The sequence below is a fragment of the Garra rufa genome, chromosome 3 (assembly GCF_049309525.1).
Source record: "Garra rufa chromosome 3, GarRuf1.0, whole genome shotgun sequence".
Classification (NCBI taxonomy): Eukaryota; Metazoa; Chordata; class Actinopteri; order Cypriniformes; family Cyprinidae; genus Garra; species Garra rufa.
The window spans coordinates 16885204-16902546 of record NC_133363.1 but is presented as its reverse complement, the minus strand read 5'-3'; the positions used below and the strand labels follow the sequence as shown (position 1 = coordinate 16902546).

The 17343-nt window shown below is 34.4% G+C and overlaps 1 protein-coding gene across 1 annotated transcript in view; it reads right to left on the bottom strand.

Annotated features, from left to right (window-relative positions):
- LOC141331513 (neogenin-like) overlaps nt 1-17343 on the bottom strand; it is a 73010-nt gene that overhangs the window by 15953 nt on the left and 39714 nt on the right. Inside the window, exons 10-14 of the mRNA XM_073836572.1 lie at nt 16067-16116; nt 12786-12930; nt 7922-8032; nt 7635-7829; nt 5797-5892 (exon numbers count right to left, since the gene is read on the bottom strand). Of these exons, the coding sequence (XP_073692673.1) occupies nt 5797-5892; nt 7635-7829; nt 7922-8032; nt 12786-12930; nt 16067-16116 (597 nt within the window). The remainder of the gene's footprint in view (nt 1-5796; nt 5893-7634; nt 7830-7921; nt 8033-12785; nt 12931-16066; nt 16117-17343) is intronic.

The following is a 17343-nucleotide window of genomic DNA, read 5'->3' as shown; positions in this document are numbered from 1 at the left end:
CCTTTTGGAGCATCAGTGAGTGTTTGAACCTTCTGTAATAGTTGCGTATGAGTCCCTTGTTGTTGGGGACTCATATGGCCAACATTTTTGTTGTCGTCAGTGTCAAAAGAGGTCTCAAAATTATCAGCCATTTTTGGAAAGGGTTCAAAAACACAAAAATGCTGAAAAAACAAAGAATTTGTTGAAACCGAAGGATTTTTTTCTAAAGAACAGTGGGCAGTTTAACTTTTTAAGACAAACAAGGGACGTATAAACAACTAAACTATATGTAAACGTCTTTTATGTGAAATATCTTATTCAGGTCATTACTAAATAAAAAATGTTCAAATAATGAACATTTTGCGGATTCTACAAGGTGTATGTAAACTTTTGACATCAACTGTATATTCTTTTTTAATACTCATGACTCCTTTCTAAATGCCAACATCAAATGTTAAAGCTGCAATTAAAACCAATGAATTATATTCATTGTAAGGTTAGAAAATCTCAACTATGTGCTTTAGGGTCATAAGTATTCAGCTAATGAAAAAAAGGGAGAGATCTGTTGCTGTAATGAATAAAACGGCAATTTCTTTTTTCTCTCCTGTCTATTAATTTTTATTTGAGGTGTGGAATCAATGACCTTGTCTGAGTCAAGGTTTGGAAATGCGCATTTTTGGATTTTTCGCCAAAGCTTTCAGATAATTTCGATGTATGATGCAGCTCTGGCTTTACTGATCTGATAGTGTCAAATACCAGCACAACAAATATGTCTAGAAGTGTGATTCTTTTATAGATTTAAAGCTGTTTGCCTGCCTCAAATCACCTGTTTTTCTAAGCCAGGAATAACAATTTGGAGGGAAAAAATATGCTCACTGGCTTTTATATGTGTGAAACTGAGAACACATTCTTTCTAAAATGAACATTTAACTGTTTTCAAATGGCAAAGTGTGGAAAAAACAGGTTATTTTCCATAGTGAAGAAGCAGCCCCATAGTGAGCACTACGTGAGGCTGAGCTCTGCTTGTTCTCTTGAATTCTGTTAAAGAGCACACTCTATAGCAAACAGTAAATCACTTACTGAGTTCCTGGGAAACAAAATGTGTATGTATATTCTGGTTTTCCCAGAAGAGGCAAAACTGTCACCTTTACCTATAAGTATAGATTACAACATTATCTCTAATGGCGGAAGAGACACTTATGTATGAAGGAATAGGTCTGTGAGCAGATATAAACTCTGCAGGGGATCTCCAAAGCCCCTGCAGCAGGTTTTCTTGAGTTCAGTTAAAGGTAAACCAGGAGAAATAAGAAATGCCATGTACCACATTGCATGCTGGGAGGTATTAAAAGTGTAACATTGGTCAAAACGGGAGGTGAGAAATTATCCGGAGTTCAGAAATTGGTCAGCTTTAGTTTTTCACTCTTGCATTCCCTGTGCAGTGTGAATCAAGTTCTTTGCACTCTTAATGTAATATTGGTAATATTATGAATCTTAGTGATCATAGACACCACATTTAATTGGATGCTAATAAAAACTGCCCAGTATAGGTTACAGTAGTATACAGAAGAACAGCTGTAGTGTAAAATAAATGATTAATATTAGTAGTAGTAGTAGCTGCAGCAGTAGTCGCAGTGGTAGTGTATTTATCTTAAATGCTCGTTTTTTTATTTATTTTTATTTTACAATAAATTATTACAATTAGGGGTGGGCGATATGGTAAAAATATCATATCACGATTTTTCAAGAAATATCACGATTCACGATTTTATCACGATTCTTTGTCATGTTGGTTTTACTTTTTTACAAGTTGTCTGAGTAGTACAGCCAAATTAATTTTTCTATTTTAAAACCAAAACCTTACAAGGTAACAAAATATAAAATAAAAAGAATGGCAGATATTTAAGCCAAAGTGGGCGAAGACAAAAAATCTTTGTCATTATTTTCTTTGTTTTTAAAAAATAAGAACAAAGATAAGCTACATGTTACAAATACACATACTATACAAATAAAACAAACAGTGCTTTAATTTTCAGGTACAGTCCATGTATATATCAGTAGCATTCAAGAAATTTAATTAACAAATATAAAAATAAAACACTATATACATTATATACATAAATTATACATAGAAGCAACATTTAAAGCAACTGTATTGAAGTTCTTCAGTCAAGAGCAGTGAGTGATTTTCCTTTGTGTTTTGTTTTATTAGTGTATCATCACCCAAAAATGACAATTCTGTCATCATTTACTCACTCTCGCATTTTTTTAAGCATAAAACATGCTGAACATAAAACTTATTTTGAATAATGTGGGTAACCAAACAGTAGCTGCGGGTCCCCAGTTACTTCCATATATTTTATTTATTTATTTTAAGTCAGTAGGGACCAGCTACTGTTACCCACATTCTTCAAAATATCTTCTTTTGTGTTAAGCACAAGAAAAAAAAATTAATAGAGATTTAGGACATGTGAGTGACAACATTTTTGGGTGTACTGTCCATAGATATATATACATAGATGCCTCATTAGCGACTGTTTCTATGGGCCGTTATACGTAAGCCATCCGCCATTTCACTGCGGTCTACTTGACGTCATTCACCCATAGATCTCATAGTAATCACTGAAAATTCGAAAAGCCACAGTCCTGCACAGCCGTTGGTCTGCGAACCTACAGTATGGTGAATGACGTCAAGTGGACCGTTCCAAAATGGCGGACGCATCTACGTGCTTGGAGCGGTCCAATGCGGTATCTATGTATATATATCTATGGTACTGTCCCTTTAATGACAATCGACAGCATGTTTAGCTCTGTCGCAGAGCTGCACGCATCTATACAGACGCGCATCCGTTTTTCTCTTAACTGTTTACTTTCACTTTAGACAACCGACTGTGTTTATATGTAATCCTTGCATGTTTTTGACAGTATAAGCAAATTAAACGCCAAAGATAGCTCAGTTTAGTAATCAGGTGCTGTTTGACAGGCTTTTAGCGCACGTGCTTCAGGTTTACGCGCTCATGAAGCGCATGCCAGAACAGCGCGCGGACCAAATGGCGTTATTTTACCGGCAAGACTTTGAAGCACATTCAAATAATGTACTTTTGTGATCGCGAATATGAATAAGTGCAGTGTCCCGTGAGTGAATGTACAGTATATTAAGACGGAGGCACACTGTAGCACGATACTACGATATTTATTCAAAAGCAGATCGTGGAGACATTTTAATCGTCCACGATCAAAAATCGTCATATCGCACACCCCTAATTACAATACTTAATATTTTATATTGAATATTTTTGTGATAATTACGACGAGTGTTTTAGTGCCACATTAAACAATTAAAAAAATCTAAGATTCGAGAATAGAGAATAAAGTCGAAATATTATGAGAATAAAGTTTAAATTACGAGAATAAAGTTGAAATATTACGAGAATAAAGTCGAAATTGCGAAAATAAAGTCGGAATTGTGAGAATAATATTGAAATGTTTCGAGAATAAAGTCGAAATTATGAGAATAAAGTCGAAATATTATGAGAATAAAGTCGAAATATTACGAGAATAAAGTCGAAATTGCGAAAATAAAGTCGGAATTGTGAGAATAATATTGAAATGTTTCGAGAATAAAGTCGAAATTATGAAAATAAAGTCGAAATATTACGAGAATAAAGTCGAAATATTACGAGAATAAAGTCGAGATTGCGAAAATAAAGTCGGAATTGTGAGAATAATATTGAAATGTTTCGAGAATAAAGTCGAAATTATGAAAATAAAGTCGAAATATTACGAGAATAAAGTCGAAATATTACGAGAATAAAGTCGAGATTGCGAAAATAAAGTCGGAATTGTGAGAATAATATTGAAATGTTTCGAGAATAAAGTCGAAATTATGAAAATAAAGTCGAAATATTACGAGAATAAAGTCGAAATATTACGAGAATAAAGTCGAGATTGCGAAAATAAAGTCGGAATTGTGAGAATAATATTGAAATGTTTTGAGAATAAAGTAAAAAATTACGAGAATAAAGTCAAAATATTACGAGAATAAAAATCGAAATTATGAGAATAAATTCTAAATGTTTCGAGAATAAGGTCGAAAAGTTTCAAGAATAAAGTCAAAATGTTAGGAATTTCGATTTATTCTCAAAACATTTCAGCACTATTCTCGCAATTTCAACTTTATTCTCAAAATTTTTAGACTGTATTCTTGAAACATTTTGACTTTATTCTCGAAACAGACTTCATTCTCGTAATTTCGACTTTATTCTCGAAACATTTCGACTATATATTTTTTTTAAATTTCGACTTTATTCTCATAATTTTGACTTTATTGTCCAAATATTTGGACTTTATTCTCGAAACATTTCAACATTATTCTTGAAACATTTTGACTTTATTCTCGAAACAGACTTCATTCTCGTAATTTCGACTTTATTCTCGAAACATTTCGACTATATATTTTTTTTAAATTTCGACTTTATTCTCATAATTTTGACTTTATTGTCGAAATATTTTGACTTTATTCTCGAAACATTTCAACATTATTCTTGAAACATTTTGACTTTATTCTCGAAACATTTCGACTATATATTTTTTTTAAATTTCGACTTTATTCTCATAATTTTGACTTTATTGTCGAAATATTTGGACTTTATTCTTGAAACATTTCAACATTATTCTCGCAATTTCGACTTTATTCTCGCAATTTCTACTTTATTCTCATAATATTTAGACTTAATTCTCGAAATATTTTGACTTTATTCTCGAAACAGACATTCTAATAATTTGACTAATATTTTGACTTTATTTGCGTAAGTTTGACTTAATTCTCATTTTAGATTTGTAGTTTTTTAACATGGCAATAAAGCGGCGTCGTAAATAATAATATACTATTAATTAATGATTTATTTATTATTATTAATATCTTTTTATAGCCATATTGATATATATAATCCCAAAAATGTTGGCCAAATTGTTCAGTCCTACAAACAAGCACAGTAAATCAGATTTATTTATTTATTTATTTATTCTTTGCATTTAAAACTGCAATCATAATATGATTTTACCTTGTTGTCATCCATTCAGTAGTCAAAATATTCAGTTGAAAAAATTGTGTTCTAAACCTCTTAAATAAATTATAAAACCAAAGCATGTTGATAAATTACCGGTTAAGATGGCACTTAACCCTAATTTTGCACAACATGCAAAATGTTTCTGGTTGCTAAACATTTTAGCACTGCAGATGATTAAAATTGCTACTTCACCATGGACAACAATGAGACCGCCACAGTTTTAAAACATTAATTATAATCTTTGACCAGTGCAACTCAAGCCATGTCATGTCAACATTCACTTCACTGAAGTGACTCATTTCCTGGAACTGTCTGTCATGGTAAGATGTTCCTGTATGTCGGATAACAGCATTGCTTAATCAAACCTCTGCATCTCCATCATGCACAGTGCTATTAAGCAGCGCTTGAGTTGTGAAGTGCATATGGCTTTATCTTTATCTCATAATCATTTGAATTCATCTGGTTGCTAGGAAGCAGAAGCATTAGAGACCACAGGTCTACTGGAGAACTCTTAGGATGGTCTCTAATGAGAAGAACAAACACTCAACCACTATGCATATCCATAATGTCAATATGATGAACCAGAAATGCACTTTTAGAAGAAGCTCTAATTAAATTCTTCTGTTCAACAGACAAACAGGTACAATGTTATTTTATAGTAAATGCAGTATCATTCTCTCTGTAAAAATGCCAAATGAGGACGAGTAGGTGTGGCGTGTTATAAGGCTGAGCGGTGCCGGCCATGACCTACCTGATTGGGGTCGTGTGATGGCGCTCTCATACACAGGGATTCCCTCCCCCACATTGTTGAAGGCCTTCAGTGTGATAACGTAGTGCGAGCTGGGATCTGGCAGGGAGAAAGCCAATCATTTAGCTAATCAAGCCCGCAGCTCCTCTGAGAGCTTCAACCATATTCATCATCCTAGCAGGGGTGCATATTTAAACACCATTATTGATTCTCGCTCTCGTGTAATTAGATGAATTACGAAAACTTAAATTATGCTGTTTCTTCTGATGATTATTTTTCTCCTTCCTTCAAATGTAATTACAACGGGGTGGAGAGCGGGCTAAATCTCCCACTCTCGAGTACCTGCAATCCATTTACCCCGTTCTGTTTACTTTAATTCACTTTTAGAGGCAACGGAGCTGTTTCTTCGCTGCTACTTTGTGTTTGTCGGATGAGGGAGTGAATAATGTTTAGAAACATAAATTAAAATTACTGACTCGGTTTCCACTGAGCTTTAGTGGATAATATAGTTCCATGGTTTTATAGGATATTAATATGGTAAAACTGAGTATGTATCATTACAATAAGACTGCATTATGGTAATACCATAGTATTCTTTGAATTAAGTACCAAATATCAAGTCACATAGTTATCTCTATATAGTAACATCTAAACTGCTTTTTTCTTTTTTTCACAATTTATAGTCCTACATGGCAAAAAAAAAAAAGACCTTACCTTTTCTATACATATATTTTTTTATTTAAATGCTCAAACTCAAATATTCAATTTACAGTTAAGGTCTAAAGTTTACATACACCTTGCAGAATCTGCTAAATTATTTTACCAAAATAAGAGGTATCATACAAAATGCATGTTATTTTTTACTTAGCACTGACCTGAGTAAGATATTTCACATAAAAGACGTTTGCATATAGTCCACAAGAGAAAATAATAGTTGAATTTATAAAAATGAGTACATTTGATTCATAATACTGTGTTGTTACCTGAATGATCCACAGTGCTGTTTTTTGTTTAGTGATTTACTTGTTCATGAGTCCCTTGTTTGTCCTGAACAGTTAAACTGCCTGTTGTTCTTCAGAAAAATTCTTTAGGTCCCACCAAATTCTTTGGCTTTTCAGCATTTTTGTGTATTTGAACCCTCTCCAACAATGACTGTATGATTTTGACATCCATCTTTTCACACTGAGGACAACTGAGGGACTCATTTGCAACTATTACTGAAGGTGTAAACACTTGCTCATGATTCACAAGGAAAAATTATGCATTAAGATCCAGGGGTGAACACTTTTGTACATAATGAATACATTTTTTTTTTTTTTTTTTTGCCAAAATATCATACTTTTTCATTTAGTACTGCCCTTCAGAAGCTACAGAAGATACTTACATGTTTCCCAGAAGACAAAATATGTTAAATTTACCCTGATCTTCTTAATGCATTGTGTTTCTTTCTGGAGCATCAGTGAGCATTTGAACCTTCTTTAATAGTCCCTCAACTGTTCAGGCCAAACAAGGGAGTCATGAACAACTATCACTAAACTAATGAACAGGGTCATTTTTATAAATTCAACTATTATTTACACTTGAGGATTATATGTAATAATATTTTATTCATATTTTGATAAAATAATGAACATTTTCCAGATTCCGCAAGGTGTATGCAAACTTTTGACCTTAACTGTAAATGTTCAGACATTCATAATAAATATATTACTTTACTAAAAAGCATTTTAAAAATTACTTTTACCCAAAATGTATTTAAAGACTGAAAAGACTGAAGATGTATTTTCCTGCCCCCTTAAAGCAGATGTTTTTTTCATAAACAAAGTAATGAAGTCTCTTACTCAAGTTCTCAATGGTGTAGTATCTCTGTTTGTAGTCCACTTTAATGGTCTGGGCGTGAGGGCTGCCGATCCCATAGGCGATAGTGTAACCCCTCACCACAATGTCCTGGTTCTCGGGGGGTGTCCAACTCACTACAATGCTGTTCACAAGTGGCCGCACATGCAAGGAGCTCGGGACGTCTGGCACAGTTGTCTCTGAAACAAAAGAATAAGCAAAATTTGAAAAATGTAGCACTTTGTTCTCCTAATCAAGCACCAGTGCTTACAAGATGTCTGCCTGTTTTTACCATCCAGATCGCTCTCAAACGTCTCAGCAGTGGTCCAATCTGTGGCTGGACCCGTGCCGTTGACCGTAATGGCTGACACTCGCAACATATACTCAGTGCCTCGCTGCAGACCTGAAAAATACAACACGAACATCAATACAGGCTTTTGATTCACAATGGTTCTACAAATACTGTACATATTCACAAGCTTTCCCTGTATACATACCGAACCAGCATATGTTGCTGTTTTTTCAATAAGGTTGAGAAATAAAGAATCACCTTTAGTTAAGAGTGCAAAAATATCACTCAGTGTTTACTATGATGTTCTGGGCAGTTTCTAGAGCGCAGCTAGTTCGAATGACTAAGTATGAGCAATAGTAAAGGTGAAGAACCACATCTCAATCAACCAGTCAGCTCATTTCTCTGGAAACAAACAGAAAGACGTCTCACAACGCTCAATCCATTTATGGAGACAAAATCGATAACCACCCCCGCATCATCATCATTGGCTCTGCTGTGCAACATACTGACCTACACGCTACAGCACTGCCTAGAGTGCTGATTTATAAAGGTCTGCCTCTACAAATTTGTATCACACTGGACTGATGTAAACAACAATATGAGAACTGACTGATTCCAGAGGGGAAAAGCAAAAAGCGTTCATAATTTCACATGTCTGATGCCAGGGGCATGTTCTGGTTTTCACAGATGAGGAAATGTCTGCTGTCTTTAAATAAGCCAGAGGTAGTAATTGCTTTAAAATGTTGATAAGCGTCTGCTTAGTTAGAGTGTTGAATGCAAAAGCCAGAGCTGTTCCTATGGCCTTGTGGGAGATAGCAACACTCCACTTCAAGCCTTTGAACTAACAAACATCTCATCTCAACTCAACTGGAACAGAAGACAACCATTATGCTCTTTGATGCTAACCACAGCATGACACCAATGACGCTGTTGAAATATATTTGGAATATAATTCTCACTTTTGTTTCATTAATGGGCTTTTTTTGCAGGCTCATCTATTTTGTAATGTCTGAGAAATATATTTTTTCCAAAGTACAAAATTTACTGGCAGTATCAAGAGTAGGATGGCCACTGGGGCAGATAATAGATTTAAAAAAATGAATCAAATTAACTACACGACACACTAATTAATTATTCAAATAGGATCACGGCAGATGAATAAATGTGTCGGTTTTGTTCATTATTTTTCTTAATTAATTGTGCTAAATTAACTTGAAGTAACTAATTTGACAGGCCTAGAATAATATTTTATAATCTTTGCATATATGGGCCATTCTACAGAACTGGTTCGAAGTCAGAGTTGAAAATGTTGTTTCTCCACAAATTTTGTATGTATGCAAATTGTGTAATATCCAAGGTCAGGACTTGAAATTGCGACCGTTTTGGTCACACACGCTCCCAAAATTTAATCGGCGTGACCTCAAATTATTTTTGGGAGCATTTGTGCGAGTGTGAGAAATTGTTGTGGTGTGACTCGGTTTCATTTCTATACAAAACTTTGGCTAGCCTAACTACTGCACAGACTGCTGTGAGCTGATACAGTGACAGGTTTGTCGTTCTCTCCAACATTACATAACCATTTAAACTTCATCTTTACATTATTACCTTTAATGCAGATTTGAGATATTAGCCATCAATCACTCCCTGTCACTAACACTGCACTCAGATGAACTAGGAACCTGCTGTTTTTATTAATTCTTGTCCCTTGCTAAGGTGTAAAATAAATATATAAAAAGGCCTTTTAGAATCAGCCCATTTGCTTTCATTGGCAATCAGAATCGGGCATGAAGAATCAAGATCGGCGCATTGCTAAAAAGAAATTGGGTGCTCCTAAATTTTTTTTTGGTGCTCCTAACTTTTTGAGCTTGGGAGCACCAGTGCTACCAAGTAAAGAAGTTTATTTCGAGCCCTGAAGGTACACATTTATTTGTACACAGTAATTGTCCATTTAAATCACAAATTGTACTTTCAGAAAGTTTTGGAATATTTATCCTCTTCCTAAATTTGTCACTATCGAAACACAGTGATATATAATTTAATAAGAATGGTTATATTGACCTATTAAGATTTTGCTTACACCTATTCTTTCTATTTTAATAAAAGGTTTTCAGAGGTAAATCAATAAAAATAACATTTTAACAATATTCTAAGTGGGATTTATGAGATTTATTGTATTTTGAATCAAATTTTACTTTGTAAAAGGCAAAGAGTTGATATTTCAAACTTAAGGATTTATTAGTCTGAATATACATTGAACCAAACACTTTCATAACATCTTAGTTGACAATTTAGTATACTTTATTTTTGACAAAACATCCTATTTTCGGTAGAGACAGTAATGTTTTGGTAGCAAACATATCACTAGGGCTGGGCAATTTGGCTTAGAATCAAAATCTCGATTAATTGAACATTTTAACCCGATTACGATTAATGAACGATTATTTTATTTATTAATAAAATTATATTTAATTATATTTATATAATAATTTTTTTTTGCCCTCATAGTTCACTGACAAGTTTTGTACAGTAAATATGTTCACATTACAAGCGAGAGATTTTTGGATGAAGGGTGCATTACTTGATTTTAAAATAATTGAAGGAAACACACTATCTACGATCTATGATTATTTATTGAATATCAGTGTTGAACAACTGAAATTAAAGCAAGCATTGCTTAAAACGAAAAGTCACATTTTTCTTAAATTAGTGAAAATAAATAACTTGCACTATTGGAAACAAAATAAATAATTGTTTTTCATATTAAAAGTAGAAAATAAGCAGTATCTCTTCTAAATAAAATTACCCTTGTATATCCTGTAAATACTTTTTACTGTATAAATACTGTTTAAGCTCTCCATCGACATGTCGGCGGAATAACGTAACGGAGCGCTTGTGTTTTTTAAAGGGAAAGTAATTGAAATAATCTTCCTGGAAAAATTTTAACGATTATAGGTTCTGAATGTCGATTTCGATTATTTTTCGATTAATCGCCCAGCCCTACATATCACATTACAGAATTTTAACCCACATACTAAAACACTACTAAAACATACTAAAACACTAAAAATGTGCATATCTGTTTTGAAATTTTCTTTATTTCCACCATTGTCACTACCGAAACAATGATGATATGTCGGTCATGTTTTGTTAGTGACAATTTTATGGGATAACACCCCCCCAAAAAAACACAAAAATGTCACTATCGAAACGTCACCAAATGTTTAGTAAGTGACTGTTTCGGTAGTGGCAATTTGAGATACTTTTGAACATATAGCTTAAAGATGCTAATCAGCACATGGTTAGCTAGCACAGTTCTGAGCAGTTCTATTGTACACATATAAAAACTAAATGTTATGGAATTACTCCCAAAAAAGTGTGTATAATTTAACGAAAAATGGTGTTCGGTAGTGACATTCTTTAAAGTTAAACACTGATTTGTCAGACTTTTGAACACATTTACCTCAAAATGATGGACTAAAACATACACTGTTTCGGTAGTGAAATTAAAATGCTGAACACATTTTTTTTAGGGCTTCTGATATTTTAAATATTATTGTGGGTTTCAATAGATATAAAAATATAATATGTAAAAATGTATAATATGTTCATATTTTAAAATGTTTATTTATTTATTTGTTAGTCAAATTTCATGACACACTTTTTCAATTATTCAAATAGGATCAGGGTGCATGAATAAATAATTTTTCACAAATTATTGTGCAAAATAAACTCTAACGATTACAACCAACAGGCCAGAAGCTCAATGTGGGTGTTCAACCACAACAAAATTGTAAACAGAAAGCTCAAAGTTGGGAAACCACAGCTCCAAAACTAGAAACACATTTATGCTTCATCTACCCTAACCCGTCTGATCCAGACCTTTTAGGCTCAAAACGTCCCCTGTGGTGAGAACATAAATAAGTATTTTTCTATTTTTGGAGCTGTGGTGAGGCAACTTTGATCTTCCTAAGCAACTAAACCGACAGGTCTCTCTGTCTAACTACCTATCTATCTATTATGAAAGCCAGTTTCTGCCACTGAATAATCAATAAAAAAGGTAACTGTGACTTTTTATTTCACAATTCGAATTATTTCTCGCAATTGCGGGTTTACATCTCACAGTTCTGAACTTTTTTTCAGAACTGTCATATAAACACAATTCTGACTTTTTTCACGCAGCTGTGAGTTTGTATCTTGCAATTCTTTCTTTTTTTTTCTCACAATTGTGAGATATATTATAATCTCGCAATTGTGAGTCTAGTAAAAGTCTAGTACTGAGGAGTGCTAAAAATCTGATATGTTCACAGAATTGCGAGTTTATATCACACAATTCTGACTTAATTTCTCAGAAAAATTAAACTATAAACTCGCAATTCTGTGAACATATCACACTTTTTTTCTCCTTAGAACTGAACTTTATAACTCACAGTTGCGAGTTTATATCACACAATTGCAACTTTATTCCTTAGAACTGCAAGTTTATATCATGCAACTCTCACGGTTCTGACTTTATAACTCACAATTGTGAGTTTATATCTCACAATTCTGAGATAATTATTAATAACCTTTTTTTATTTTTTGTTCATTAGCGGAAACAGGCTTCCATAATCTATCTATCTATCTATTAATTAAAATAACCAGAAATTAAATTAACACCTAAAAGAACATTTACCACATAAAAAAAAAATCACATTATTTTACCATTTGGGAAAAAATGCAGAAATGACAGATTCTGCATTGTCAAGTCCGTCAGCAGATTTTATAACTGAGCTCAGCCAAATGACACAGTTGACTGACCGAAGTTGACAGCTTGACAACCAAATATGTGTCTGTCCTTCTGAGTTTGAGATGTCTCTCAGCTTACCATCTATGAGCTGGTAGAGCTGAGATCCTGAAGTAATCTCGGCCGCCTCGCTCTTCCTCGTCCCCTTCCTGTAGCGGATCTTATAGCCGGTGATCTCACCGTTTTGAGCATCTGCTGGTGGAGGCTGCCATCTGACCATGATGCTCTACAAAGTTAACACATTTGAGAAAACCAAAAAAACATCCTCAGTATCACACATTCAGATTTCATTCCAAAGCAATAACCACAGTGTATCAAAGGGGAGAATTAGCACTGCACCTCCTCCAGGCACCTACAGTACATGCAAAGTCACCATAGTAACAATTCAGAGTGCAGGCATCTAACTCTAAGTCATCGACTCCCTGAGGCATCCATTAGAGAACGTGATCATCTCGCACATAAAGCACGTGCAAGTATATCAGTCCTGCAGCAGAGGGCATTGGGCGAGCGGCAGAGACCGGCCCACACCGAACCCATGAATAATAGATAAAGCTGTGAAGTGTAGAGGAGCCTGCGGGAATGCGGCTCAGGATGGATGGAGGAGGCTAGCTGCAGGGCCCGTGGTGCCTGCTGGGATAATGAAGGCAGGGAGAGGGGCCGCCCAGCGTGGGTGGGGAATTAATTAACAGTATCCACAGTTGCCGTGTTCGCGGGCCGTGAGGGAATAAACCGAATTAAATCTGCACCATGTATGCAATTACTGTATTTCAATTTCCTACCAATTCCAGTTTACCTCACTAACTACTGCTTGTGTTTTCAGCCAAACAAACTTGTATTAATTGACTTATGGGTCACAGGAGTGCACAGTGGTACCAGTGGGGGCCTCACACGCGGTAAGTCATTGTGTTCATTATACGCACCCAGACTCAATTCCCCCTGTCTTTTGCGTAGCACCCCAGGACCACAGGAGGGGGTCCTGAAACAGTCCGTAGAAGCCCGCTAATTAACCATCGTCTCATGCAATATACAAAACCCATAAAAAAAAGCTTCTGTCTGGGACTTAAACCCTTTTTATTATTCAGTGCTAATTACTGAGCCATAAAACCCATTATAGGTTTGAAAGAGTGTGAATCTGTGTATACCCACAATGCAAAGAGACTGCAGTTAAACTGGATTGTTACAGTTGTGCCTGTGCAAAATTAGCTGTCATTGTACTTGGGTGCGCTGGGTGTTTGCTAGGACATTGTTAGGTGGTTTTGCTGAATGGTTTATATGCTATTGCGAGTGTGTTTTACTTTTAAGTCTTGACCTATAGATCTAATGTGGCAGAGATACAAGCAAGCAGTCCTCTCATGTTAGTAGCTCTATAGCATCGCTGTTGAAGTGTAATTAGCTGGTGAAGTGGATTTACTTATTGTTTAGAGTTTAATTCTTTAATTAATTAATTAATCTATATTTTTTTTACTAGTCATGGTGTTTTGTCTGTTATCTGCTTTGCTTTGGCAATGTTGTCTGTTAAACACTCATAAAATATAGCTAATAATGGATAATGTATATATAACCTAAACCTACTTTGGTTCATTAGGATTTGATTGGATTTATGTATTGTTGTTTGCTAATTGCTGCGATTTTAATGGTTGTTGGAAGAGAGGGACTATTGTCCAAAAATCGCAGGGTTATTATACTTAACTAAAACTAAAACCATTTAAAAAATAAATAAATAAAATGTAGTTTTAAAACAAGTGAAATGAAATAAAAAGTAAAAAAATAAAAATAAAACAAAAACACTTTACAAAATCACCAAAAATTTAACTTTATTCAAATAAGAAAAAAAAAGATTACATATTATTTAGAAAACCTGTAATGACCTAAATCAATGATTTAAAAAAACAAAACATTTTTGCCAAATCCAGGTAATTTACTATAGAAATATGATGTTTTGGATACTTCCCATGCTTGTTTGGAATCACCTATTGCATGTGCTCAGCAAGTTTCGTGAAGTTTTGAGGTTTTTTTTAGGCTTTATAGGCTTTTGGGTATATTTTTTTTCTAAATGACCCCGATATAGCTTCCCAAAGGGTATGTTTCAACATTTTTGGCTAGTTATTGACCTATGGATTCTCGAGGATGCACAGAAGTTTTTTTTTTTTTCACTGAAAAACCTAGGACTAGTTTGCAAAAGTATTTTTTTTTTACATTTTCTCAATCATTTAACAAACAGCTTGACTGACAGCAGTGGTTCTAGAGTCAAAGCCTATCGCATGATATGAATATTGTGTTTGAAAAACCGTGCAGTATACAATTGTTTATGACCTTGAGAAATGCAATATTTCTCCCCAGAGGTCGATTTCTTTCAAATTTCTCACAGACCTTTGAGAGTTTGGCGAAGATATCTTATTCCAATCAAAAGTGACAGAGTGTTGAAAGTTCAAGTGTTTTTTTGATAATTATTGATATTCACTCTCCAGGGAATATTCCTGCACTGGTTTGGTTCTGATCAGGCGAAAAGCCTAGAACTAGTTCACAAAAGAAGGTGTTTCAAAAAAATGGTAAATATCCGAAAATTATGTCCTTTTCGCCAACAAAATTTCAGGTGACGGACGAATCTGAAGCACGTTTTGTTTGGCAGGAGCCAAGAATTCCAACATAAGACATTTGAGTCTGCGACGAATGGTTTAGGAGTTATGCCCCCATCACGCCAATTTTGGCGAGTGTTGGTGTTGTTATAGATGGTGTGTTTACTACCATGCCTCCAAATTTCAAGTGTCTACGACTTACGGGTTGAACCCCTAAAAATGCAAATATTCTTGCTAGTAAAATATCACTGTGGAGTCACATGTTGTGAGAGGGAGGGGAAGTTATTTTGAAATTAAATTTGATAAAACATATTCCATGAAAAATAAAAACTGTCAATTTTGATTTCATGGTGACTTTAATACTTAGGATCTGGGGTTTGTTGAAATTCCCAGGATGTGCAAAAGCAAACGTCATGTTTGCCTTAGCAAACAGCATGAAATAAAAGTGCTAAATGTATTATTGAAGCCCAAGATACTTGTATACATATGACTAGAAATATAAACAGACTCATGAATAAAAACAACAGGAGGAAGACTCGTATTCCCCGGCAGCTAAACAAATATAAATTGTATCTCGAGAAAGAGGGGGAGGTGTACACAGAGGAAGAATGAATGAGGATGTAAAGCTTTGTGACAGCATTCTAGCTGAGCACAGATGTGCTGCTCATCACAGTTAAATCACAGCAACAGATGAGCGCCTTCATCAGAGCTACTGTACACTTCACCCAGCAGCAGCTGGTGGCACACGGCCGGAGCCCAAACAACCTGACAGTCATTCAGACTTACCTTAGAGTTCAGCACTTCAACCGTCATGTTCTGTGGTGGAGCACTGGGGACTGAACAGAAGGAGAAGAGTATTAGTTTACATATCCTCAGCTTTTATTAAGGGAAGACACTACAGGTGAACAGGGTCATGTTTTTTTACTCATCTCATAAAATACTTTCCACCGTTTACTATTCATAATACATTAAAGGGATAGTTCACCCAAAAATGAAAAATCAAAGATATTTTAAAGAATGTTGGTAACCGAACAGTTGATGTTAGCCATTGTATGGAACAAAAATACAATGGAAGTCAATGGCTACCGTCAACTGTTTGATTACCTACTGTACATTCTTCTTTTGTGCACAACAGAAGAAGGAAACTCATACAGGTTTGGAACAACTTAAGGTTAGGAAATGATTACAGAATGTTTGGGCAAAGAAAGCCTTTAAGACATTGTGTTTTCTGTAACATATGGAAGCCCATTTCTGCCACTGAATAAAAAATGAAAGAAAAAAAATATTGCGACTTTTTATCTCAATTCTGGCATTTTTTTCTTAGCATTACGTGATATAATTTATCTCTTGAAATTCTGACTTCATAGTCAGTTATAAAGTTATAAAGTCCAATTTTGAGGGAAAAAAAAAGATTAATATGTTCTCACAATTGATAGTTTATGTCTTGCAATTCTGACTTTATTTCTCAGAATTGTGGGTTAATTTCTCTGAATGTATAACTTGCAATTGCGAGAAAAATTCAGAATCATGAGATGTAAACTTGCAATTGTGAGAAAAAAAGTCAGAATAGTGAGATAAAAAGTCGTCATCTAGTATTGGAAACGGGCTTCCATAGTAACTTTATGTTCTAATATTCAAACGTTTAAATATTAATAATTAAATATGCACTTTATTGCATATATTTTCAGAACAATAAACTCTATGCATGAGAAAAAACTCATTTTGAGAAAGTATTCTAATTGAAATCCACAGAAACAGATAAAGAGTAGTAACATAACAAATAAATGTATGTTTTGGATATTTTCTTTCCACTTGACAGAAAGAAGTCAACGTCTCATAACTGACCTGGAAGAACAATGGTTTTGTCTTTAGTATCTTGTCTTAAATGGCTCTCTGGTGTACTGGTTTCTGATTCTGGTTAATACCAGGACAAAGCAGCCAAAACATTTTATATAATGACCACTAAACTGTAATTTCACCACTGTCTATGGCTTCTTTCATATTTCTCGTAGCACTACATCATGGCATTTTAACGCCATTTTTGCCAACACAATTTAAAATGG